The sequence below is a fragment of the Leptonychotes weddellii genome, chromosome 10 (assembly GCF_054177405.1).
Source record: "Leptonychotes weddellii isolate Sample4059 chromosome 10, ASM5417740v2, whole genome shotgun sequence".
NCBI lineage: Eukaryota > Metazoa > Chordata > Mammalia > Carnivora > Phocidae > Leptonychotes > Leptonychotes weddellii.
In genome coordinates, this window is record NC_138378.1 from 9,987,205 (window position 1) to 10,012,999 (window position 25,795).

At 51.6% G+C, this 25,795-nt stretch overlaps 1 protein-coding gene across 1 annotated transcript in view; it reads left to right on the plus strand.

The window, feature by feature from the left end:
- Positions 1-727: 727 nt before the first annotated feature.
- The window catches only part of RIPOR3 (RIPOR family member 3), a 76,739-nt gene continuing 51,671 nt past the window's right edge, over positions 728-25,795 (plus strand). The window contains exon 1 of the mRNA XM_006731858.3: positions 728-1,316. Within this exon, the coding sequence (XP_006731921.3) occupies positions 908-1,316 (409 nt within the window). The 5' untranslated portion in view covers positions 728-907. The remainder of the gene's footprint in view (positions 1,317-25,795) is intronic.

A 25,795-nucleotide genomic window follows, 5' to 3' on the forward strand; every position in this document is an offset into this window, starting at 1 on the left:
TCTCGTCTGCAGTGGCTGCAGGGTGGAAGGGAGCCAAAGGAGAGAGAAATTCACCTCTAGGTGTTACAGGCTGGTTGGCTCTGCAGGGCCAGGCCTCTCTGTGGTGCTGGTCAATGGGGGCTTTGTTCCCGGGGCCAGCCCTGAGCAGAATCCGAAAGCTGATGTGCCAAGGTGACAAAGGGAGCCGTTCGTGTGTTGTGCCTGGACCCCACCCCCTGACCGAGACACCGTCAAGTTTGTAGGAGTCGCACAGACAAATGTTAACAGGGGCGGCGGGGGAGTCGCGGGGAAAGCCTGAGAACATTAAGTTGTAAAAAAAAGGAACAAAGCAGTAAAAGAAGCTGACCACTAACTCTAAAGATGTAAAGGGAAAATGCCAAGCTAATCCGCACCCCAGGAGAAGTGGGAGGTGCAGAGGGGATAACGGGGGGGCTCGGGGGGGGGGGAACCAGGACCACCGGAAGAGGTGTGTGGAGGATCAGATCCAGACAGAAGGGAGGGGGAGAGGGAAGAAAGGAGGAAAAGGAGAAGGAGCAAGGAGGGGACATGAAAGTGGCAAGGTTAAGAAGAGAGGAGGAAAAGAAGGAGCGAGGAGGGGACACGAAAGTGGCAAGGTAAGAGAGGAGGCAGGGGCGGAGGAGGGAGGGCAAGGCTGTGTCCCTGTCTGTTTGTGATTAGCACACAGCCCGGGCGCAGAATGGAGTAAACAGAAACTTCCAGGCATCCCCACACCCCCTTCTGAGGCGAAGCAGAAATCAGATGCTCCGTGATTAATCGTAGAGAGTTCAGGACACGACCACAAGCGCTGTGCGGGCTTGAAATTAGCTGCCTTTTCCCATCCCCTTGCCAAGATGGGAGTGGGGGGTGGGACGTGAAGGGGTGGGGGCCCCGCCTGCTGGGGGCCATCATGGAATTCTCCCTGGCAGAGCTCAGTGACACTGACGGGCAATCGGCCGCGTCCAGAGAAGCAGGCAGCATCCGGGGAGAGCAGGCTGGCCGGGGGGGCCCCAGGCAGGCTTCCTGGAACCCCTGCTCCAACGGCCGCCTGCACCCGGACACAGGCCAGATAAGAGGCCGGCTGCACTATCAGAGCCCGGCAGCGCGCTGTCCCCCGGCCCTCGGCACCGCAAGGGAGACCGGGGGACAGTGGGCTCCTTGTGAGCAACCTCCCGAGTGGCTAGTCTGGACGGGCTTCCCAGAGTCCCAACTCGGCTCCTGCTGCGGATGGGAGCCGCGGCTCACCTCGGCGACAGAGAAAGCCAGGCTGCCTGGAGGAGGAGGTGTGCTCCCGCCTGAACGCTGGTACCTGCTCGCTGGTGAGTGAGGCCGGCGCGGGGACCAGACGCTAGAGGGAGGCGAGGTGTGAGGAGGCCAGCCCTTGTGCACACTCCACCCTGGAGCTCGCTCGGAGAGGGGAGCCGGCGAGGGGGCCGGATGGGACTGCAGGGGCTTGCTGTGTAGCCTTGGGCGAGTTCTCTCCCCTCCCTGGGCCTCCGTTTGTCCATCTCTGCAATGGAGTGGCTGGAACAGCTGCTCTTTAAGGGGCTTTTACTGTGACCGGGTTTCTTGTGTATCTGCCATATGCCAGAAGCTGTGCGAGGCATTTGTGAAGCTCTAGCTCAGGGGATCCCCATGAGCCACCGGTGGGGCCAGCATTAGCCTCCTGGTACACTGAGCAAACAGAGGCTCAGAGAAGTGAAGTGACTCGCCCAGGGTCACACAGCTGGCCGGTGGCAGAGATCAGAATCCCATCTCTGCCTTTCTGATTGATTTGCCCTAAACTGTCCACTTCCAGGAGTCTGTATTCTGTTCTGGTTCCGTGATCTCCCCAGGAAGCAGGGGTGCAGGAGGGTGTCGGGGGGAGGATTACCTGTGGGAGGCAGGCAGAGAGGTCAGAGAGAGGCGGCCACAGGCTGGGCAGCCCTCAGCTCTGGACGGGTGGGGGCACGCGTCCCGGGCAGGGGCTCCTGGCTGGAATGGAGAGGGCCCGATGCCGTGTGCTGGGCTCACCACCCTGCTGTAGGAGGCTCCTGGGGACGGGAGAAGAGAGTGAACATCAGGCAGGGGTGGGGAGAGCTGGGCGTGGGGAGAGTGGCACATGCCTCTACTAGGTTTTGTTCCAATTTTATTTTGCTTTTCCAAAAATCTGTTTCAAATCATTCTGGGCCCCCACTGCTCCTCTGGACGAAACAGAATTGTGAAACACATACAGAGCTTTGCACACGCCTCCCCCGGGGGGAATCAGGCATTAATACTATCAGAGGCTATTTGCATATACAGCCCCACAGCTGCGGCCGCATCAGAGATAAGCTGCAGATCGAGTCCATGAGTGTCTCCCCGGCACAGAGGAGGAGGATGCACGTTACATCCGAGGGCCCAGGAAAAACACAGCAGGGCTGAGGCAGGTGGGAAATCCCTCAGTGCCAGGCATCGGGGCAGAATTGGAGATCCCGGCACCCAGATGTGGCCTCCTCTTTTCTCTCCTCTTGGAAAATTCCACCCTGCAGCAGCTCTGTACTGACTCAGGCCTCCCTTCCTTTTGGGGATTGGCTCAGGCCCTCTGCCTTGGGCTTGAGTCAAGACCTGAGTGGGGGTCCTGGCACCACCCAGTCCCGGGCACACCGGGACAACTGATCATCCTACCCACTTCTGCCCTTGATTTTTCTTGTAACCTTGACCAAGTCACCTCCCATCTCTGGGTCTCTGTTTCCTCACCTATAAAATGAAGGGATTATTTTAGGAAATCTCTAAAATCTCTTTGCAACTTCTAAAATTCTGAGATCCTGCTTGGAGGGCACTTAAGTTCTCAATAAGCTTAGAGAAGACAAAGATCTCCCAAGAGCCCTGCCACCAGGGAAGGCGCCAGAGGAGGTGGGCATGAAGGTGGGCTTGAAGAAGGGACTGAGGGCCTTGTTCCTGACATCAGCGATCCCAGGCCTTTGGCCCTGCGAGCTTCTGAGGAGCCGAATGGACTGCTTTCGTGGGGAGTGATTTAACCCAGATGCACGCTGGCTAGGAAGCCCTTACATACTCTGCATCAGAAGCTCAGAACCCCCCTCCCAGGGCCCCCCAGTTCTTTCTGGGGAGCAGTGAAGGGGTATCTCACATGTGCCCACCAACTGGGCTCCTGCCCTGCTCGTCCTCTCCTGCCTCCTCCTGCCTCTGCCCACCTGAGACTCTCATAGCACCCCCACCCCCCACCCTCTGTGTCCCCGAGCTGCTCTGGGTTCTGGGCAGAGATGGAGGGACTAGCTTCCTCCCCAACCCATGACACTCTTTGCCACATGGTCCCTACACTGTGGTGTGCTGGAGCCAGCTTGTCCTGGCTCTTGAAAGCCAATGGTCAGACTGTCAGAAGTGTGGGGAAAGAATTGCTTAACAGAGCCGTTCTTAAAAATTAAATTTCACAGACTTGTAATTCAATCAATGGTGTTACAAAGGTAATGACTACTCACTGCTCATCCCTTTCCATGTCTGAAAGGACATTTTGCTGCTCTGGATGCTCCCGAGGTGACTTTCATCCGTGCTGGCTGGTGGAAGCACATTTGATAGTCCGCTGTTGCGCATCTCTCCCCAAGTCCACGCGCGGTGACCCCAGGTTGGTGGCCTGGGCATTCGGCTGCAGTGGGAGTCCTTAAACCACGGGAACTGGTAACAGGATGACTCAGGGCTCGATTTATTGTTTTGCTGCCTGACTAGACTTGAGGGAGGAGACAGGAAAAGTTAACGACGCAGATTAAGCATAGAAGCGTGTCCCCTCTGTGGCTGTTCCGTTGTGAATAGCCCCAGAATGAAGGCACTTGCTCACTTCATTGACAAACTACACTTTGTTGTATCACTTTTGTCTGACTCCTTAAGGTAAAGGAAAATAACCACCAGCCTTGAGCGGCCCTCACTCAACACCGTAAGCGTAGGCTGACTACAGATACAAGGGTTGGGGGCAAAAATCAACAGACCCCTTCCGTGTGACTCAGTTGAGTGTATATGAAACTTACAAGGGGTATTGTAAATTTTATTTTTGTCTGTAAACTGTGTGCTGCCCATTCTTTACACCAGTACAATCTATAATAAACCTAGCTGTGCGTCTATGTGCATATATTCCTATGTACACGTGTGTGCACGCACACGCAAACGTGCACACGGACACACATGCTCTCTCTCCTGGACTGCTGACTGCTAACCTTTACCAGCTCCCCACCGGCCCCACGGCACGTACGCTTGTGCCCAGGGTCTCAGAAATCCTGGCATGGACCATCCTTAGCCCTCACCCAAAGGGAGTCAAACTCCAGGCACTAAGCCTGGACACAAACATATCCGCTTCCTCCTCTTGCCTAAAACATACCAACAGCTCAACTCCTCACTCCTATTCTGAGCGGTGGAAAGGATGCAGAGACTAGGCTGGGTAGGAGGTGTCATCTACACAGGCCGCATCTGGGCCCCCGTGCAGACTGTGGTGGCCCTGGGCTCCTCACTGCCTTCCCAGGCTCTGTGTGCAGGGGCATTTCTGGTGACCCATCATTAGCAGCTCCCTGTTAATTCCATCTGCTTAAGGTCTTGCTCCCGTTGTAGTTTATTTTCATGTGCAGAGCACGACTAATAGAAACGGCATTTTGGAACAAGGAGAAGTAACAGCTAAGCCAAACCTATAGGAAAGTTAAGACAACTTTCTATTTTTAGAAACCCTGGGAGCCAGGTGGGCCCTTTCCAGATTCTCCCAAGCCAGTGAATGACCGAGGAAAGTATTTCTCATTCCTGAGTTCCGTCTCTTACAGTTGAGGCCAAGGAGGAGGCCCAGGTGGGGACACCGGCTCAGAGCAGCACGGCTATGATGGAGAATGGAGCCATGCTCACAGCACTTTTAAAAATAATTACAAATGGGTTTTATAATTATTTCAATTTGTGTGCGGAAGGGTGATCCTGAGTTTCGATCTCAGCGGCTCCCACCCCAGACAACCACTGTTTAGAGTCAGGTATCTATTCTTCCAGACCATTCATTCACTCTTTTTTGCATCTTTCTTTTCTTATAATTTTAGTTTTCAAAAATGGGCTCATTCTGTACATTCTAGTTTGCATCTTCCTATTTCCACTTGACAATATATCCTGAGTGTTCATCCACATTAGCTCATGGAGACCTACAACATTCCTTTCAATGCCTGCATATCAGAAGCCCCAGGAGGTTGGAAGAAGGGATCTATTTTGATAACCATATCTCTACTTTCTAACCAGGTCTCAAACTTTCTTGACCCCAAGATACACAAGTAGAACCAAGCTGCTTCCACTTATCAGTAAAAAGAAATTCTACTGGCTTTCCCTTCAACCTGTAACTGGAAACTGACCACTTCCTGTCCCATCCCCTGCCCTCACCCTGGTCCCTGGTCCAGGAGGCCGTTTCTCTGAGTTGTTATAGTTGTCTCCTCATTGGGGTCTGCTTCCCTTGCCTCTCTAATGGTGTGTTCTCTATCTGCAGCCAGCAGGGTCCTATTAAAATGAAATGAGATCCTGTCCCTCCTCTGCTCAGAACACCCTCCTGCCCCTCCAGTCTTGGGCCCACCTCACCTAGAGTAAAAGGCCAAGTCCTCACCATGCCCACAAGGCCCTGTAGGATCTGGACGTCATCTCCCCTGCTCTCCCCCTTGCCACACTTGCTTCTCAATTGTGCCAGGCACAGTCCTGCCTCAAGACCTTTGCACTTGCTTTCCCCTCTGCCTGGAACACTCCTTCTCCAAATCTCCACATGGTTCATTTCTTCCCATTTACCATCATCTAGCATACTATATATTTTTCTTTTCTTAAATATCCCCTACTGGAATGTGAGTTTCCTGAGGGTACAGATATACATATACATATACATATACATATACATATATATATATATATATTTTTTTTTTTTTTTTGCCTGTTTCGCTCAGTGTTATATTCCATAGTAGGCACTCAATAAACTTGTAGAACTACCTGGCTTACTATGTTGCCAAGAGTGACAAGGCAGTCCAACCTTCTGGGAGAACCATGCATTAGGGTCACCAGGAATCTCTAACCACGTACTACATTTCATTTATGAATAGCACACCTCCATACCCTTGCCAACTCACGCAGGGGCCGTTCATCTGTGTAACGAGAGGCAGTGGAACCGTACACCACCAGGTGCTCTGTCAAACCAGCCCAGGCCCAGATTCTGGACTCCTCACGTGGCTTTGCGCTCACCCCTCTTGTCTGTCTCAGGTGGGCTTAGCGGGCCGGTAAACAACACCATCTCCCACGCTGGAGTTCAGATACACTGTGAGTCAGGCAGGTTATGGGATCTGTTGTGGGATTCTGCTGTGGCCAGGTGGCTGTTACTATGCTGTCCCTTGAACTGGATCCGCCACGCCTGCTCCACCATGCTCCTCTGAGGAGCATGCCTAACCCTGCCTTCCAAATGAGTGAGGGAAGACCCTGCAGATGCAAGCATGTGGAGGAGGGCAGACATGTGCCCTGCAAATGCACCACTGGATGCCCTCCCACCCCACTCCACCAGGGACCGGACAGTCCTATGCCCCATTAATAGCAGAGGGAATGGCCGAAGGCCTTGCTCACTTGCCCAGCAGTCCCTGTTAGATCCCTGGTCCCCAAATCCTGGTCCAGAGAGCTTTCCTCAAGACTTATAAAATAGACCTCAAGTAGAAGTGAATTAATCATAACCTCCTCAGGACACACTGAAAGAGACTCCTGAACAGCCCCATTCAACCTTCCATCTAGCAGTCTCACCACATTTATTTATAAAATAAAAATCCCCATAGAGCCACCCCCCAGCCTGGGAACTAGAACTTTGACAACTATCTATCCCTACTTACATGCTCCTTCCCACCACAGTAGCTACGATCTTGAATTTTGTGTTTATCTTTCTATGGCTTTTTATTTATTTTTAGGGGTTTTTTTTGTTGTTTTTTAGAGAGAGAGAGAGCATGCATGCATGTGGGAGAAGGGCAGAGGGAGAGGGAGAGAGAGAGAATCCCAAGCAGACTCCCCGCTGAGCACGGAGCCCAACGCAGGGCTCGATCTCACCACCCTGAGATCATGACCTGAGCCAAAATCAAGAGTTGGGACTTAACTGACGGAGCCACCCGGGCACCCCTTTCTATGGCTCTTTAAAAAAACTGTGGTAAAAGATACATAAAACTTACCATTTTACCCAGTTTCAAGTATACAATTCGGTGGCATCAAGTACATTCTCGATGTTGTACAACTGTCCTCACCATCCACTTGCAGAACTTTTTCATCATCCTGACTTCCCTTGTTTTTTTAAAAAAATATTTATGCCCAAACAATAGATTACTGACTTTTATTTATTTTTTAACTTTATAAAAAGATCTACGTTGTCTTGTGCCGCTTCTGTTTCCATAAAGCATTTATCACTGAAATTCATCCCTGTGGTTGCACACGGCTCCTCGCTTCCTCATCTTCCATGGCTATACGCTATCGCGGGGCGAACCACGACGTGTTTCCCACGTCTAGAGGCGGCCGGGTTGTCTCCCTCCTGTGCGCTTGCTATCATTAAGTGGTACTGCTCTGAGCACCCTTGCACCTCCAATCCCATTCTGGGGTGCGTCTCCCGTGTCCACCCAGAAGCAGGACTGCAGGTTTTGGGCATATGAAATCTCGTCCCAAACTATTTTCCACTGTGGCTCTGCCAATTCACATGCGCCCTCGACCATGTGGCATCTGCCTGATGGCTTGCTTTCCGCCACTTGAATGAGTGGAATTTCCCCTGGATCTCCACCGCCACCACCGTGGACAGGCCTGGCTGCCACTCACTGTGTATCTCTAGGTCTAAGTATAGCCAAAGCCTTGAGTGGGCCGCGGGTTCGTGATGTCTCCCATCTTTGTGGCAGAGCGAAGAGGGGAACCGAGCCCGACCGCCACATTACAGGAAGGAACATGTGCAGAGGGAATTCGAGACCTTGCCCTCGTTGCACTAATAGCTTCCTCCTCCCCTCCCCCTGCCTTTACTTAGTCTGGTTCTCGCCATGTGTGGGACACAGAGTGACGGGGGCGGGGGGGGAGGTGGGAAGGGACAAATTCTCACTCACGACAGGTACTATTGCTCACACTCTACGTGTATTGCTGTTGATCCATTCAACCCTCAGATCACAAACAGAGGTGCTCTTATAGGCCCCACTTCGCAGATATGGAAACTGAGGAGCAGAGAAGTAACTTTTTTTAAAAAAAATATTTTATTTATTTGAGAGAGAGGGAGAGAGGAGGGGCAGAGGGAGAGGGAGAAAGAATCTGAAGCAGATTTCACACTGAGCGCACCGCCGAACATGGGGCTCGATCCCATAACCGCAAGATCACAACCTGAGCCGAAACCAAGAGGCGGACGCTTAACCGACGGAGCCACCCAGGTGCCATGAGAGGTTAAGTAACTTGCCTGAAATCCCACAGGTAGTAAATGGCAGAGACGGGGTTGAATCGGTTTGTCCAGCTCCCTCCAGAGGCTATGCCCCTCTTCGTAGAGCCTAGGAGTTAAATGTCACAAAGTCTTCAATCCTACAGACCTTGGTTCATATCCTGGATCCCTGACTACCAGGCTGTGTGACTCTGGGCAGGTTACTTCAACCTCTCTGCACCTCTAAAATCTCAAGAGCTCTCCTTCCTAGAAGCTTCATTAGATATTCTTTTTTTGTGCCTTCTTATTTCTTGTTGGGTTGTAGGCCTCTTCCTCAGATTTCCCTGGAATACGTTCTTTGGCTTATACCCGCCAGGGCTCATCCCTGGAGCTGAGAGGGGATGAAGTCCCCCCAAACCAGTGTTTGGGATCGGGGCATGGGGGATCCCAAAGCCAACTGCTGTTTCTAGGAGGAGGGAAGTGGTGCTGGGCAGCAGGACAGCAAACGTCCACTTCAGGCTGGGCTGCTCTGGGCCACGGACCTTTGTGACCATCCTGTTGCGAAACAGGCCGAGCGGGCTTCCGCTCAGCCCGCGCGGGCTGCCTTCTGGCCTTGCCCGTGGGAGGCGGACGGCTGTGCGCGGACAGTCGTAATCAGCATTGTCTGGAATACCTATTCCCCAAATTCCCAGGGATAAAGCATGTGTATACTTTTTTGGGGGGGAAAAATTCCATTTCTGTTGCCAATTAGTTCTGCTTGAGAACAGCTTTTCTCAACACCAACACGTTGGCCGCCCAGCCTTGAGTTCTGTAGATTAGCTCCGAAGTGGGGAAAAAAGTAATTTCTTTCTTTCCTTCCTCCACCCCCAACTGTGAAACCCGGCTGTTCATGATGAAAGGGGTCCTGCGGATCATTTAGTTTTCCTTGTCATGACTCCAGGAAAGGCTATAAAGATAATCAGTGGGCCCCACGGGCCGTAATTGACTGTAGAGAGCAGTTGGCTACCACGGCGTCTGAGTTACCAGAATCTGTTGCAGACGCAGGAGGCTTCAGTCAAGCTCCTCTGATTACACCTGCTCCCCCCGGGGCCAGAGCTGGCTGGAAAGTGCTGGAGGTTATCTGAGCGTTTCTCTTCTTTCCCAGGTTTCAGGGAGCTCCTGGAGGAGGGACCCCTGGCTAGATGGAGAAGCGGGGAGGCGGAAAGCGGGGTGGTTCTGACGCACCCTGCCTGCACCAAGCCCCAGCTCCATCGGGTATGGCCAGGAGCCTTGGGCCAGGGACCTGACCTCTGGGTGCCTCTGTTTCCTCATTTTAAAGTGATGATAATGGTCCGTCCTCTGGGACTGATGTAGGATCAAATGAGTCAATGCACGTGGGAGAGGCTCAAATCCTTCATAAACGTCAGCTTTTATTACTCAAAACCCTCTCGCTCTTCCCCCCGTCGACACCTGAGTCGTATGTGGTCGTGCCAAAGTACCTCGACCTAGTCCCCTGCTGATGGACTCGAGGTCGGTTCCAGTCTTTTATGATCGCAAATAATGCTGCCTTGAATAGCCTGTGGCTCTGTGTACCCACCCCACCCCTAAGGTATGTGACCCCCACGATAACCTTGGCTCTGGACTTTGCTTCTTGGGGCCTGCAGAATGAGAGATGTGCGGGTGAAGGGTCAGCCCTGGCCTGGCATGCGGACAGGCCGGTGGGAGGTGGGGCCAGGCCTTCCCCAAGCCAGGCGGGACAGATTCCTCCCGAGGCCCTCGGGGGAGTGAGGCGCCAAGCGGTGAGTTTCAAAAGGCTGGGGCTGGGGCCATCCAGCTCCCAGGTTCCTGGCAAATGTACTGAGGTGGGTCTGGGGAGAGGGAATCTGCACCATGCAGGTTCTGCCCATCCTCTGCAAGCCTCTTCCTCCTGGAAGCTTCCTGGGATCTGGACTCCAAATACCCTTGACTGACTCTGCACTGATTTAGTACCAGTGGTAGCCAGCTCTCTTTTCGGAGGCAAAACGCACGGTGCTTGAGAATCTCAGATGTGGAAGAAGGCTGGATTTGGTGCCTAACTTCTCAGTGCTCCCACCCACGTAACCTGCCCTTCTGTGTCCTCCTCTGTCTGGGTGGGATAATGATCATAGTGATGGCAACAACTTCTCAGGAAGGTCTTGGGAGGTCGCAGTGACGTAACACACTGTAACACTCTGAAGTGTCTGACACCATGGCAGGCGTGAGAAATACAAGCTTGTGTTAGGAATGTCTCGCTACGGGCGGGTCTGGGTCTCACCGCACTGGGCTGTGGGTGCTTGCAGGCAGAACGTCTCATCTGGAGCAGAGTCTAAAGGGAGTCCAAACTCACTGTGTGGCCTTCAGCGAGTCGTACTCCCTCTGAACTGAGTCTTCTCTCAAAAATGGAGTTCTGATGACATTATCTGGCGGATGTGTTGTGAGGATTAAGAGAGGCAAAGCACGCGATGTTCTGGACCTATGAATGCTCAGTACGCGGTGGCGACTGCTGACATTGTTCATCAGTAGTAAGAACAGTTGTAAAAAGCCTCCTAGAAACCGGCACAGCATTGTGCATGCAGTTGGTGCTTAGTGAATACATAAGGACTGAGTGTCAGGGTCAAGTCTGCTTGTTATAAAGTGGGGTCTGGGAGAGGCCCTGTTAGAGGGGCTCTTTTCTCATGTTGTTGACCCCTTTGGGAGAACAAAGAGCCCCATAAGACCGAACCTGCATTTATGACATCTGCTCTACATAACTCTGTGAGCTGAGGCATCAGGCATCATCACCCCCATTTTACAAATAAGAAATCCAGAGCCCAGAGAAAGGGGAGCTTCACCGGCCCCCCACGGCATGCACACAGCAGTACTCACTTGTCCTGACTCTGTGCAGTGGTCTTCACCCTGACCCTCCGCCCCGTGCAGGAAATGGACCTTCGGGGCAAGATACAGTGTCCCTCTGCGGCCAGGGCCCTTACACATTTCTGACATTTTTGTGTCCTAGGACAAAGGGTGAACAAACTCACATGAACTGTTCTTGTTTCCTGGTAGAAAAACACTCCTGACCCAGGGTGGGGGAGCTTTGCTGTTGGACTACACGGCGATGTGTGGTTTTGCTTCTATTCTGGCCCTCTCTGCCCTACCCTAACGACTCAGCAGCAGCGATCGTAGCAAATCCAGATCGTGAAAATCCAGGGGTAAACTTAGGAATTGTTTGTGGGTGCTGAATGGGCCAGATGGCTCCCTGGACCAGGGGTGCTGGCCCCGGGGGCCGGCCTCGGCTGCCGCTGTCCTTGCCCTGAGCGGGTGAACAAATGAATAAGCAGATATTTGCTGCCTTCACATGGCCTTCTTCCTCCTCTAAGGACACCAGTCATTGGATTTAGGGCCACCCCAATCCAGTGTGACCTCATCTTAACTAGTTCTGTCCGTAAAGACTCTATTTCCAAGGAAGGTCATATTCCGAGTCTCTGGGTAGACGTGAACTTTGGGGGCCCACCGCACCTAGGAAACAGTAGCTATTCCTGCCACATCTCTTACCGCAGACTTTGCGTAGCACCAACGATGTGCCGGGGACTCTTCTGTGCTCTTTTCTTTCCTCCCCTGCTGAGCCCTCTCTACAACCTTGTGAAGCAAGTTCTAGGATCATCTCTGTTTGAGGCCAGAGAGGTGAGCTGACTTGCGTAAGGTCACACAGCTGGTAAATAGCACATCTGGGAGCAAGCCTTTTCTCTCTGACTCCAAAGCCAGCAAGGTTTTGAGACCCTCCAATCCCATTCCAAGGGCTTGGAGTCATCGTACTTTCTTTCCCAGAATCCCAGCCATGTGAGCTATGCTGTCTCCTGGCCCACACCTCCCTCCACTCTCTCCAGACACATCTCCCCCAAAGAGGCTATAAAAAGGCGGGGAGGGGTTGCGGGGGAGCTGGACCTTGTTTTCACAATGGCAAACACCAAGTTGTGTTCTGCCTGGGGTCGCTGGTGCCCGGCTCTCCTGCTGGCAGGAAGCTTGCGACCCTCATGTGCGTAAGAGCATACCAGACGCATACATTTCATCCTTGACATCTGGTAACATTTTAGGAGTCTTGACTTGGGCTTACAAATTGAAAAATGGTCCATTAAGGTGTGATTTATTCATCATCGAGACAATGCTATTGAATGCTCGCAAAGTGATTCACTCTGTCGGGTCCACAAACCCCGACTCCTTGGGCCAGGCCTGGCGAAGGCCTTTGCAGGCAGGATGAAGCTGTTTCTCTGACAGCTAGGGGTGAGCAGGGGCCTGGTGGGGCCGGAATGGGGCCTGACAGAGACAAATGAGTGTGCTGCCAGATGATGTATGGCAGTTTACCTTTTAACACGCCTGTGTCGCGGCCATGGAAATAACTTGTTTTGGCTAATGGGAGACGTGTGCAATCAGGAGTCTCTCAAAGCCACGAGCACAGAACCATGAGGAAGGATTCTAATTTCCAACAACTGGGGCTTTGGGGCCAGGAAATAGCTGCTCTGTCAGCACAGAGAGCCAGGAGCCTTCTCCTAGCCAGTGAGCAAGTTGGAGGCCCCTGGGCAGATCAGGGGCTCCGCAAGAACAGAGCTAGCCTGCAGAACTTTGCCCCCACCCCCCCGGGGGTGGGGTGGGGATGGCAGATGTTAAGAGTTGAGAGAGTGGCTAGCAAGTGTGTAGGAGCCAGCCACATCACAGAGAGCACTGCCCCAAAGCCAGACCTGCCTGGGTTCAAATCCTGCCTCACCCACTGACCAGCCAGGCCTTAGACAGCCCCTCTGTAAAACAGGGATTATTAACAGAGCCTACCCTGGGGGTGTACGGGGATTTTCTGAGCTAGTGCCACAGAGAGAGTTCTCAAGAATGCTAATCATTGTTATCATGATGATACGGCAGGGGGGGCATGGCGTTGCTGGGGTACAGAGAAGAGCCAATCAGGACAAGAGAGAAGCAGCGCTGTGCCTTCTGGCTGTGGGTCTAGGGGCAGGCTCCTAACTTGCTGCATGCACACGGTGCAAGGAGGTTTCTCCCAGTCCTTAACGCTCAGGGCAATTGGGAGACCAGTGCCAATGTTGGCTGTCACCCAGCTTGGCTAGCCCGTGTGCCCAGAATCCAAGAAGTGAGATTAGCTTGAGTGGGGAGGACCCAGGAGGAGGGCTGGGGTTACCATGAGCCACCACCTGCTACAGGTGGGCTGCCCATGGCCTGGCAACCAGTGTGCATGCCTGTGGACATCAAGGGTCTGATTCAGTCCCCAGCTCAGCAGTGAAAAGAGGACAGACAATGGCCATGTGGTCCCTGTGCCCCTTCTGCCCAAGTGGCTCCAACCCCAAATGAGATGGGGGATGGATGTGCACATCTCTGGGTCCTTAAAACTGAGGTGGTAGTTAAGAGGTGGGCAGCACAGTGGGTCCAGCTCAGGTCTGGGGATCCCACATCTGCAGGGCAAAGCTCTGCAGGCTTGCTTGGACATGCATCCAAGTCAAAAGTCTGTTCTGACTTGGAATCAGGCATCTGTTACCATGTGAAGGCTGAAGCCTGACCCCTCCCCTCTATCCCTATCTCCCCCAGGACTGACTGCCCAGGAGCATTGGCCAGCTCCTGGTACTCACGCCAGCTGGCTGTGGCTCTCCCACGAGGGTCAGTTTCTAGAGCTATCAGATGCTGTGGCTGCCGGCTTGTTTGTCTCCATGGCACCAAGCCTGGCCAGCTTTTGGACAACAGCAGCCCCATGGGGAACCTAATCCATGAAGAAGGGATGGCAGAACCCAGTGTAGGGATGGCAGGGTGGAGGGCAAAGGATGCTGGGCGCCCTGACCACAGGTAGCTCTGAGCATTGGTCTTTTAATTTTTAAGTAACTTCTATACCCAATGTGGGGCCTGAACTTACAACCCCGAGATCAAGAGTTGCATGGTCCATGGACTGAGCCAGCCAGGTACCCCTGAGCAATGGTCCTTTAGAACCCCAGGAGAAACTCACTGGGACAAAGTAAGGGTAGAAGTGGGGCTTCGCTTTGGTGAGGGATCTTCCTGGGGGTTCCGGCTGGGCACTTGGCCTTGTGGCGGCTACCCAGGGAGGACTCTCTGCAGCCTCACTTTGCTCTACCCCTCGGGCTTCATTTCCTGATTCTGTAATCTTACTGCTCCAGCCAGTTGTCCCATTCATTCATTTGTTCATTCTCTTGGTCCTCACAATGAACCCAGAAAGTGGGGGCGCAATTATTATGTCTCTTTCTAGATCAAGGAACACACAAAGTAGCTGGGTCGGGGCACAGAGCTAACGAGAGGCTGGATTAGTTATCCACGGCTGCATGACACATGTCCCCACAACTCAGTACCTTAAACAACACATGTCTATGATCTTACAGTTTCCGCAGGTCAGGTTGCAGGCGCGGCGGCCGGGTCCTCTGCTTCCGGCTCTGTCACTGGCGTGTCAAGGTGTCCGTGGGGCTCTACGCGTCTCAAGGTTCAGGAGCAGGATCCGCTTCTCGGTTTGCTCAGTGCTGTGGGCAGGATTCACGTCTCGGGGTGGTGGCCCTCCGATCCCAGCCACGGGGCCCTCTCCTGCATGGCAGGTCGCCTCTGCAAAGTCAGCCAGCCAGGAAGGTGCATGCGTGCGGGGGCATGTGCGCATGCGCGGGCGCGTGTGCGTGTGCGTGCCCGTATGTGCGTGTGTGTGCGCGTGCGCGCAGGTGCCTAGTGTGCGGGTGTGCATGCGTGCAGGTGCATGCGTGCAGGTGCGTGCGGATGCGGTTGAGTCACCGGTGGTGGAGGCGGCATCATATCACTTTTGCCACTTTCTCTCCATGAAAGCCAGTCAGTGGGTCCTGAAGAGGAGAGCGAAGGCCGGGCGGTGGGACCCCTGTCTGCCCCCCTCCCCGAAGGAAGCCGGGAAGAGTTCCTCCTCCTCCCCAGTCCCAGACACGCGCCGCCTGTCTGCCACCGCTCAGTCAGGGTTGAATGGTGCCCTCACTTTTTCAGGGGGTGTTTGTGGAGGACCTAGTGCATTTCGGACAGGTGCGGTTCCGCCCCCAGCAGCTACGTGCTGGTGACAGACCTTGAGGCTGCATCTTTATCCATAGCATCACGTGCCTCTGCAGAAAAAGAAATGTCTTTTCGTTATTTCCTGTAACTGAGCTGAGATTTCTCACAAACCCTAGTCCCAGGGCAACAAGGAAGAACACTAGATTTAGTCTAATCTGGTCAATTTAATCTGACCCAGTACTTTAGGTCTTTTAGGTAATGTCTTTAGGTAATGGTCGGTCTCAGATTTCCTTCTGCTCCATCCTCAGCCCCCTCCAAGGTGGCATGGGGTCTGGAGCCTTGGAGGCTTCCTGGTGGAGGGGGTCGGGGATTCTAGCCACGTCTGTTGTCCGGGATCACTACAAGCCTCTCTGGCACTTGGGGCTGAAGCTGGCGGCTGGAAGAACACATGCTCTGGGCCCAGAGCCCTGCCTGGCTGACTTGTCTCTTCCCTGGCTCAGAGCCCTTGCCTCCACTGCATCTGGACCCTGCTGGGGCTGTCCACCATCCTAACACAGTGTCCCCTCTATGAAAAGGGACATTCTGGGTCCCATCCCAGCCATGGGAGGACCCCGTGTAGTCAGGGAAAGCACAACATTGGGGAAGGCTTCCTTCCTTTCAACCTGGGGCATTTGCATGGTCCCCCCAACTTAAAATGATGGGCAGTGGTCTCAATGTAGCTTCCCCTTTGAGTCCCCAGAGGGTCAGTGCAAATCCCTGCCTTAGGAGCTGGTTCTACTTGTATTAAACAAATAAACAAACTATAATATAAATAAATAATAAAGTAAAATAGAAGTAGCTGATACTTAGATTGCCTGTAAATACCAGAATTTACACTAAGCACTTCACACGCTAACTCATTAAACATTCATAGCAACTCTGTGAGGAAGTACTCTGAGTCCCATTTTACAGATGAGGAGACTGAGGCACAGAGATGTGAAATAATAATATGCTCCCGGTCAGAGAGTTCTTAAGTGGCAGAGCTGGAATTTGAACCCAGGTAACCCTGCATCCCTACCCTGCATCACCACCCTCCTCTATGTCCCTGTGCTCTCTGGGCTGAAGCCAAGAGAGGGGCAGGAGGATGTCCTCCCTTCTTCTATGCATGCTCTCCTTCTGCCCTAGACAGCAAGCCTGGGGGCATGGGTGAAGGGAGACCTCTATTTTCTTGGGAAAGTACTACACCTTTGCTATGTTCATTGGTACCTAAAGGGCTTAAAAAGAAATGTTTTCTCACAGTGGTGGCTTTTAAGTCTACTGTCTTGTGGCAAAATCTGTTTTGATTATGAGGAACTGAATATTGCCACAGTCCTGCTCTTTGTTTCTCTGTATGAATGTGCATGATCCTCAGGCAGATGGATATCTGAGGACCAAGGGGAAGGGCTGTTTACCCAGAGAGGCATAGAGGGAAGCAGTCATATTCTTCACACTATTACTTGTTACAGAAATTATCACACACTCAATTAGAGTCGTGGTAAATGTGCTGAAGGAGAAACATTCAGAGCAGTGAGTATATAACAATTGCCTTCATCTGTTCAGGTGCTGTAACAAAGTACTACGGACTTGGTGGTCAGAGCCTCTGTCACAGCTCAGTCCCTGTCGGCAAACTCTGGGACCTGGGCAGAGGGCCAGCCTCAGATTCCCCACCTGGGGAAGAATGAACCATCCCTCACCTCCGAAAGGATGAAGCAGATAGATCTCCAGAGGGTGACCAGACATGCTGACGAGACATGCTGTCAGGACACCCCAGGGCCGAGTGATGCAGACGTTCTGAGATTGCTCGCTCTCAATCTCTCTCTCGCCTCCATCCTCCTTCATTCCTGCCCCGGTCTAAGCCGATCTAAATGAGAAAACCACAAATACTAATACTGTAACTACCACGGACTATGTCAGGCTGTGCAAGCATTAGAATATCCAATTCTCAGAAGCGACCCAACACAGTGGGTGGTATTATCATTCACAATTTAGGGAAAGCTGAGGCTCAGAGAGGTGAAGCAACTTGTCCACGATGACACAGTGAGAATGTGGCAGCCTAGGTTTTGTCCCCAGGTCTATCTGACATCAAAGCCTTCACTAGGCTTCCATTGCTGCTGTGCCTTTCAGGTTCCTAAACCGGGGGGGGGAGGGGGGGGGCGGGCAGAAAAGAATTTGCCCCAGAAAAAAAATTTCAAGAGCCAGACTCTAGAAACGCTTGTTAGTTCCCTGTCGTGGTCCCTGCCTTCCCCTCACTGTGGAGGAGCCAGGCCAGGAAGCTGAGCTGCGTGAGGATATGTGAAAACTTGCAGCAGAAAGTTATTCTGAAATGTTCTAGAACAGGCAGGGAAGTTTCCTCTGGGGACAAGGTGGAGAGGTTCCAGTCAGGAGACGGGGTGGGGCGGAGGGATGTTAATGTTGCTAGTTGATGGTTAATGTTCTCTCCCGAGGGTATTTATGATTTATGCCCAGGTTTTTAAACAAAATTCAACCAAGTTAGATTCAGTGTCCCAGGAAGCTAAGGAGAAAGCATTCAGGCAAATGATGTTTGAGGGGGATGAAAAGATATTCCAGACAACTTGCCCCCTTTTAGACTCTACTTGTCCCAAGCAGAGCCTGTCTTATCACAGGGACCCTTTGCAGGTGTTTCCCAGGTCTCTGCATGTGAAGAAACTGGCATCTTTTCTCTGCATTCTAGGCCTCTTGCCTTGGCTGTATCAAACGGGATCAAAAACAAAGCCCCAAATGTTCTCATTGTCACATTAGCCAAACCCTTTTTTGGTCCTCATTTTGGGGCCTGACTGGGAAGAAGAAAGAATCTGTGTGTTAGGACTCTGTGAGTTATAAGTGACAAAAGCCCGATTCATACTGTGTAAGCAAAACAGAGAATGCATTGGCTCCTATAACTTAAAAATCTAGAATTAGATTTAGTGTCAGGTATGGCTGGATCCAGTGGGGTGGGTGGGAGTAGGGGATCATAAGGCTGATTTTCAGTGACCTGACCTGGTGGAGATCCCCGTGGCCGAACCCATCATGGTGGCTATAAGGATGTGGGAATCTGAATGGGCCTCCATGGTGGGCACTGAAAAGGGGTAAGGGAGCATTCACCATGAGAAGCCTGTGGTGCTGTTAGAATAAAGGTCAAATCAACAGAGAGATCTTCTTAAGTTTTGTGTGATCCTATGAGACCTTATGACTCTGAGCCATTTCAAGCTTTGAGGAACCTTACAGAGCACCTGGGTTGGGGGGGCAACTATGTGACTCCAAATATACCATCCTTCCGATCCTTCAGTTCATGGAAGACATTGCTAATCGACCCCAACACCGTTTCCTAGTGAGCCCGAATACAACCTCAGAATCCATCTCAACACTACACCAGAAGCAACCTGTGTCCATCAGTTGGTGTTAGAACATGAGCCAAGACCGATCTGCAGTTTGCCTTCTCAGCCCATGGAGATAAGAAAACAGAAGGTCTGAGGGTTGGTTCGCCCAGTGTTGTGTGGGAACTCAGTGACCAGCCCTCCTTATGCTTGGGCAGCCTCCTTTCCTGTGGCATTCTCCTGATTCTAGCATAGAGAGGAGCTCTGTCCCTTAGTGGAGATTTCCACTCCAGACAGCTGCGGCACATGGAAAACAAACAGACTTGAGGTCAGAGGAAAGGCAGAGAGCTTAGCTGCTGACCTGTCTCACTGAGCGCTGTCTGGAGCTGAGGGCAGCACCGGGGGGCAGCGAGGCAGGGCGAGGTGCGGGGAACCCACCGGTCCATCCACAGACATCTAAGTGGGCTTTTGAAGGCCCTACCTTAAATGCAATAAACCCGGGTAACGCGCTCTACTAGGCTCACATTCTCAAATGGGGGTGATGCTGAAGTTACTCCCTTCTGGGGATGGGAGTGGGGTTGCCTTGGAGGGGAGGACACATATTTGGCAACCAGTCTAGGAAAGCCAGAAAGTAGAGAGAAAGCCCCGACCTAACTATTACTTGCCCAGCTCTGCCGCACCCAATCAGAGGAAGAACAGAGGTGCCCCGAACCCGCTTATGATTTGACTGGAGGAAGGTAAGCAGAGTCCTGACCCTGAGGAGCCTATTGTGACATATATAATACATGGACTTAATGATTGTAGTGGGCTGACCTGGGGGTCACGGTGCGCCTCTCGCAGAGCCAAGAGCTTTGCATCAATTAATTCAAATCCACACGACAATCCTACAAAGTAGGTGGAGTTATTCCCCAGGAACAGACGTCGAACTGGAGGCTTGGAGGGAGGGAATACAGCTACCCATGGCCACGCTTGAGTAAGGGCAGAGCCGGGCTTGAGGTCAGGTCTGCCTGAGCCCTGTTCGGACGAGCTGCCCTCCATGGGCAAGCAGCCATCGTGAAAAGGAACAGAACAGAGTATGTGAGTCATTGGCGCACCATTAAGCACATCGTTCCCCACAGCAGCTTCGTGCAAGGTGCTGGGTGGAAACAGAGAAGCACGTGGGATCCGTGCCCTCGGATCATTCCCAGAAAGGATGGGGTGTGCACTTGGGAGAATGTCACCATGGAGGTTGAGTAGCAGAAATAAATGCCTGTCATGACTCCCTCTGTTGAGCTCATGGCCCACAGCCAGGTGCAGTCCACAGTCTAGAAACTTCTGGGCTACAACAAGCCCCCCGATGTACAGGTGAGAAAACTGAGGCTCAAAAAAAGAATTGACGTCCCCCCACGTCACACAGCCAGTGTACAGGTGGGCCAGGACTCCAATCCATACTGGGTCCCGGTGCCGCTGACCCCTCTGGGGGCCCATGAAAACCAGTAGGAACCGAATGGTGGAAGTGGCAGGGCATCTGAGAGGAGGATCCTGGGTGGACTCTGGATGGAGGCCCCGATGACTAAGCCGTTCCCCCAGGTGGGGGCTGCTGTATTACGGCAGCACCTGTGATGTCCCTTACCTGGGCTTAAAGCCAGCCCAGTGCCTGCCTGGCCCTCGAGAAGCACCCAGTTTCACAGATGGGGCCCCAATTATGATTGCTTCTTTCCTTTTGGAAATTTACTTTTAATTTCTCTGGCTTTCCCCTTCTTCGGGGGGTCTGGTCCTCATCAAGGCAGCCTGTCTGACGACAAAAGCAGATGCTCCCAGGTAGGCTGGACACACCCACGCCTCCGGTGGGTCTGGCAGAGGCCGGAGGGGAGTCAAGTTTGTGGCTAATCCTCTTCCTCATCAGCCATCAGCTCCTAGGAGCCCCTGAGGGAGGCTCTGGAGGGGCTGCTGATTGCAGAACCAGCTGGAGGGAAAATGCGCGGGCAGGTGTGGCCACAGCCAAAGCCTGCAGTCGCCAGAGCTCTGCTGCGGTGAATTGGAAATGGTGCCACATTCGGAGCCATCAGACCCCGGTGCAGATCCCAGGGCCACAGCTCACTGCTAAGCCCCTTTGCCTCGACGAGACTCAGCTTATCCCCAGCAGTGCCTTTAGCCCTGGGTCTACTTGTCCCTGCTGTTGGCTAAACTCACTGTGGACAACAGCTGTGCTGGGGGGGGCCAAGGGAAACGGAAGACATATTTCTGCCCCAGCCCCAGCCCCAGCCCCAGCCTGCCCCTTCTCTCCCAGGCCCCTGACCTGCCCTCAGCCTCAGGAGTTCCCGGCTTCACCCTTTGTCCAGGACCATCAGAGAGATTCTGATAACAGTAGTTCTGAGGCTGAGAAGGGGTCGTAGTGAGGACAGCATGTCCCTGCAGCAAAATTCTAACCTCCTGGCCCCTCCTCCAAGTTTTTCAGGCCAGAGAAGGGGAACTCATCACTTGGGACGTGCAAGGGACACTGCTTTGAATCCTAAACTCTGCCAAAGGCCTTCTGCCTGCCTGGTTCTGCTTTGGTGTGGTCTGTTGCATTCTATGTCATAAATCTACTGACAATTTCAGGTAAAAATGGGACACACTGGGAGGTAAGAGAGATGTTTCTTTTGGTCATAAAAAAAAAAAAATTAGAAAACCCCAGTAAACCTAACAAAAGTAATTTGAAGAAAGATTTTTGTTGCCTCACATAATGGACAAGTCAGTGGTAGGGTGGGTTTCAGATAAAGTTTGATCGGCCACTCAACATTTTGACTGGGAGCCAGAGTGCCACAGTGCCTACCCCTTTTCTACATACATCTATGTGCTTATGCAACCAGAACGTCCACCCCCACCCCAAATATCCATGACCTTTCAGCTCAAGTATCTGCACCAACGGGAATGCTCTTCTATGTCTCTTGGTTCACATTCCTCCAGGAGGGAATCTGATGTCCAGGTTCATCCTTTTGGGCCAGGCACCAGAAGTCCTATGTTTTTGGCCAGTGAGTGATGGTCTCTCCAGGGTCCAGTGTCCGAGGCTTGTTCGGATAGCAGTGGCCAGACCACAAGGGTGACACGTCTGTCCACCTCAGTAGAGGCAAGGTGTCTGAGAAGGGGTCATGGACCAGTCAGGCACCCCAATACCTCCCAGAGAAGTGGGGACTCAGCCCCTGCAAATTCCTCCCGGGACTGGAGATTAGCCAAAGAGTCTCATTTTGTTCTTAGTTAATAACTTCAGGAAAACTTTAAGGTTGGTTCTGGTTAGAATTTTTTTTTGCCTCGCTGTTTCCTAAGGCTCTGTTTCTGGTTCATTCAGGAGGAGAAATTCAGACTCAGGCTCTGACGTGTCTCCACTATCAGTGAGTCCCGGGTCACCCTCAGAGGGCCACTGACAGGAGGCAAGGTGGCTTCTCCAAACAAATCTGCATTATTTTATTATCTTTATACCAGGAAAGAGGCTTGATCTTCAACACAATGCACTCACGTCACCGATTAGGCTGGAAGAACTTGTTTGGCCAAATTTAGAACCCACAAGAAGGTCAGAGAATAAATTTAGAGCTGAACTCTGAACCTCGAGGGCCAGTCAGGCACTGCTAACTGCCTGTCTCCTTGAGTTGGGTTGGTTCCCTCCAACTCCTGTGTCCACAGAATTCTTACAGCATAACGTGGGCCTGAAGAGTAAGACCTGGCTCCTAGGCCTGGTTCTACTGCTTATTAGCTGTGTGACTCTAGGCATGTGTTTAACCTCTCTGAGCCTTCCTTTCATTATCTGTTGAAGAAGGGGGGGGAGTGGTTAATAAAAACATTTACCTTACAGGATGTTAGGAAGATTGATTAAGATTTTTCTGTTCTGGTATATATACATAACATAAAATTTACCACCTTAACCATTTTTAAGACTACGGTTCTGTGGCATTAAGCACATTCACGCTGCTGGGCAACCATCATCGCCATCCACCTCCAGAACTTTTTCATTTCCCGCAACTGAAGCTCTGTCCCCATTAAACACTAATTCCTCAATCCCCCTCCACCAAGCCCTGGCTCCCATTTCTTTCTTTCCTTTTTTCTTTCTCTTTCTTTCTTTCTTTTTCTTTCTTTCTTTCTTTCTTTCTTTCTTTCTTTCTTTCTTTCTTTCTTTCTTTCTTTCTTTCTTTCTTTCTTTCTTTTTCTCCTTCTTTTCTTTTTCTTTCTCTTTTTCTTTCTTTCTTTTTCTCCTTTTCTTTCTTTTTCTTTCTCTCTCTTTTTCTTTCTTTCTTTCTTCCTTCCTTCCGTCCAAGATTTATTTATTTATTTATTTATTTGCGAGAGAGAGCTCGGTCATGCAAGTTGGGGGAGGGGCAAAGGGAAAGAGAGACTCTCAAGCAGGCTCCCTGCTGAGCACAGAGCCTGGGGGAAGGGTGGGTATGGGGGCTCGATCTCACAACCCTGAGATCACAACCTGAGCCGAAACCAAGAGTTGGATGCTTAACTGACTGCCATCCAGGCGCCCCCCCACCATTCTACTTTGTCTCTATGACTTTTGACTGCTCTAGGGACCTCATATAGGAGGAATCATATCATAATTGTCCTTTTATGACTGGCCTCCCTTACTTTGCATCATGTCTCCAAGATTCATTCATGTTGTAACCTGTGTCAGAATTCCCGTCCTTTTTAAGGTCGAACAGTATTCCATTGTCCGGAGAGACCACCTTTTATCTGTTCATCTGTTGATGGACACTTGGGTTGCTTCCACCTTTTGGCTATTGTGAATAATGCTGCTGTGAACATGGGGGCATAAATATCTGTTCAAGTTTGGGTATACACCAGAAGTGTGATTAAAATATTTTATGGAGAGCCCTTAGCCCATGCTTGGCATATAGTAAACATTCAGCAGTGTAGCTAATAAAACGAGTGTTAGGAAAATAGTGGGTGAAATTTCTTAAAATGCAAATTAAAGAATGGGATGTCAAATTAGCCATGACTAACAAAGTAATATTCCTCAATGCAGTTGGGGTATAGTGAGATGTGTAATAATGTATAAAAATTATATATATTCCTCCTATAAAATAGGTACCATCTGTGGATCATTTACTATATGCCAGAAACACTGCTAAGCTCTGTATATATTTTCTCTCATTTACTCCTCCCAAAACCTAAAGGGGTGGGTCTATTATTTCTCCATCTTACAGATGGGAAAACAGAGGTCCCAAGTGGTAACACAGCTCTCCAGTTCTCACAGCCAGCAAGTGGCAGAGCTGGGATTCAAACCCAGGCCCCCTCGGCTCCAAGAGTAGAAAAGCAATGGAAAAAATTGCTCTAAAGGCTGATCATGGCCCCTAGGAAGGATGGGAGTACTTACTTTCTACCTCGCATTGGTCTGTATTTTTTCCCCAAACCAGGAAAAAAAAGAGCATATTAAATTAAAAAAAAAAAAAGCAAACGAAGGAAAGAAACAGCTGCTTCTTGCAAGCAGGTATCTTTGATGATAAAACATCCGTGTCTTGTGTCTCATGCCATGAACTCAGTTTGTGTCCATTTTTTTCCGGTTGAAGGAGAGCAGAGTGTCTTGGCTGTGTCTTCTGGCTGATCGCTTAACAATCACGGACACACACACGCTCACACGGACACGCACGCACGGCCCAACACAGGAGAGAGACAAAGCCAGCAGGAGCCAAAACTCTGCTAGATCGATGCAGACTGTTGCAGGCACAGCTTTCCAAAAAAGCAGAGCTCAGTGAAATAAATATTTTTCCTGTGAGAAGAGGCTTAAGTCGGCGATCTTAACAACCCCCCAATTCCTTCCAGATCCACTCCGAGGGGCTGGCGTCAGGGCGCCCATCTTGATGTACTTAGGATCACTTAGGAACGGCAGTGTGTCTGCGTGTCTGGCTGGCTTCTCCCACGTGGGGTGCCGGCCAGGGCAGGCAAGCAGGAGTTTGTCTCTGGAGGATGCTCTCCCCATGCCTCCTGAGCTCCCACAACTTCTTGGGGTCCCTGACTTGCTTCTCCTGGGAGACCAGCACTATTTGCTCTCAACCGGAAGCCTGAGAATTCAGCCTCTTTTCTTGGCAAAGGCTCCGTTCTTTCGGTCCTGGAGACAGACTGCAGGAAGAATTAGGAATCAGGGCCTTCGGAAACCTATCCCCATGAAGAAGCATGGGTTATCTCAAAAACTGGAAGCTTCATGACCCAGGCAAAAGTTTGTTGATTGATTGATTCATTCACTCACTGGGTTGCACACTCAATAATCGTTTACTGGGTCACCTCCCAAGGGTTAAGATTTGGTACGAAGCTAGCATAAGAGAGTACGAAGTCGCTGGAAGCACAAGATGCGTTCGGTCATCCGTGCAGCCATTCATTCATTCGGCAGGTATTTACCGAGTGCTTCTCAGGTACTAGGCCTTCTCCTGGGAGGGCTGGTCCGCTAGGGCATGCATGCTAGCTGGAGGGACAGACAGGAGACAGGGAAAATGGAGTGCGTAGGATATCTGCTGGTGCGAAATGCTAAAGAGAAAAATAAAACAGATGGGGAATTGGGAAAATGTCGGGGGGGGGGGCAGGCTGGTCCCACGTAGACAAGGGGCCAGGAAAAGCTTCACGAGGAGGTGATATTTAAGTCCCAAGCTGCAGGAGAGGAGGGAAGATGATTCAGGGGGCAGGCATTAATAACAGTGACTCACGGACCATGTTAAGTCCCCTTTCAATGATCTCTCAGTCCGGATTATGCCAGCGAGAGTCTTTTTGTTGTTAGTACGTCTTTAATGCCTAAGACCTACTGATCTCCCTACCTTGAAAGAACGGGCTTAGCAGGCAATGTGCCTACCTGCACTTGGACATGGCTTTGTGTTCAGTATGACTATTTCGCAGTTCCTGCTTATGTTCTTATTGATGGCAAATGATGCTGGCTCTTCATTTACGGCCATGATTAAACTGTCCTTTCAAAAATATGCTTACTTTTTGAAAGGCGAGGTGATTTACAGAAAAGTATTCAGTAACTTGTAACACAGGTGGGTACTCCCGTACGGGGAAGTGGGGAAGTCGGGAAGGCGATAAACACATGAAGTTTGGGACGCACTACAAGAGGACAAGACCCTTCTCCTCAAGTTGCTCGGAGCCTGGCTCTGGAAATGAAGGATGGTGCTCCCCGGGGCGAGGG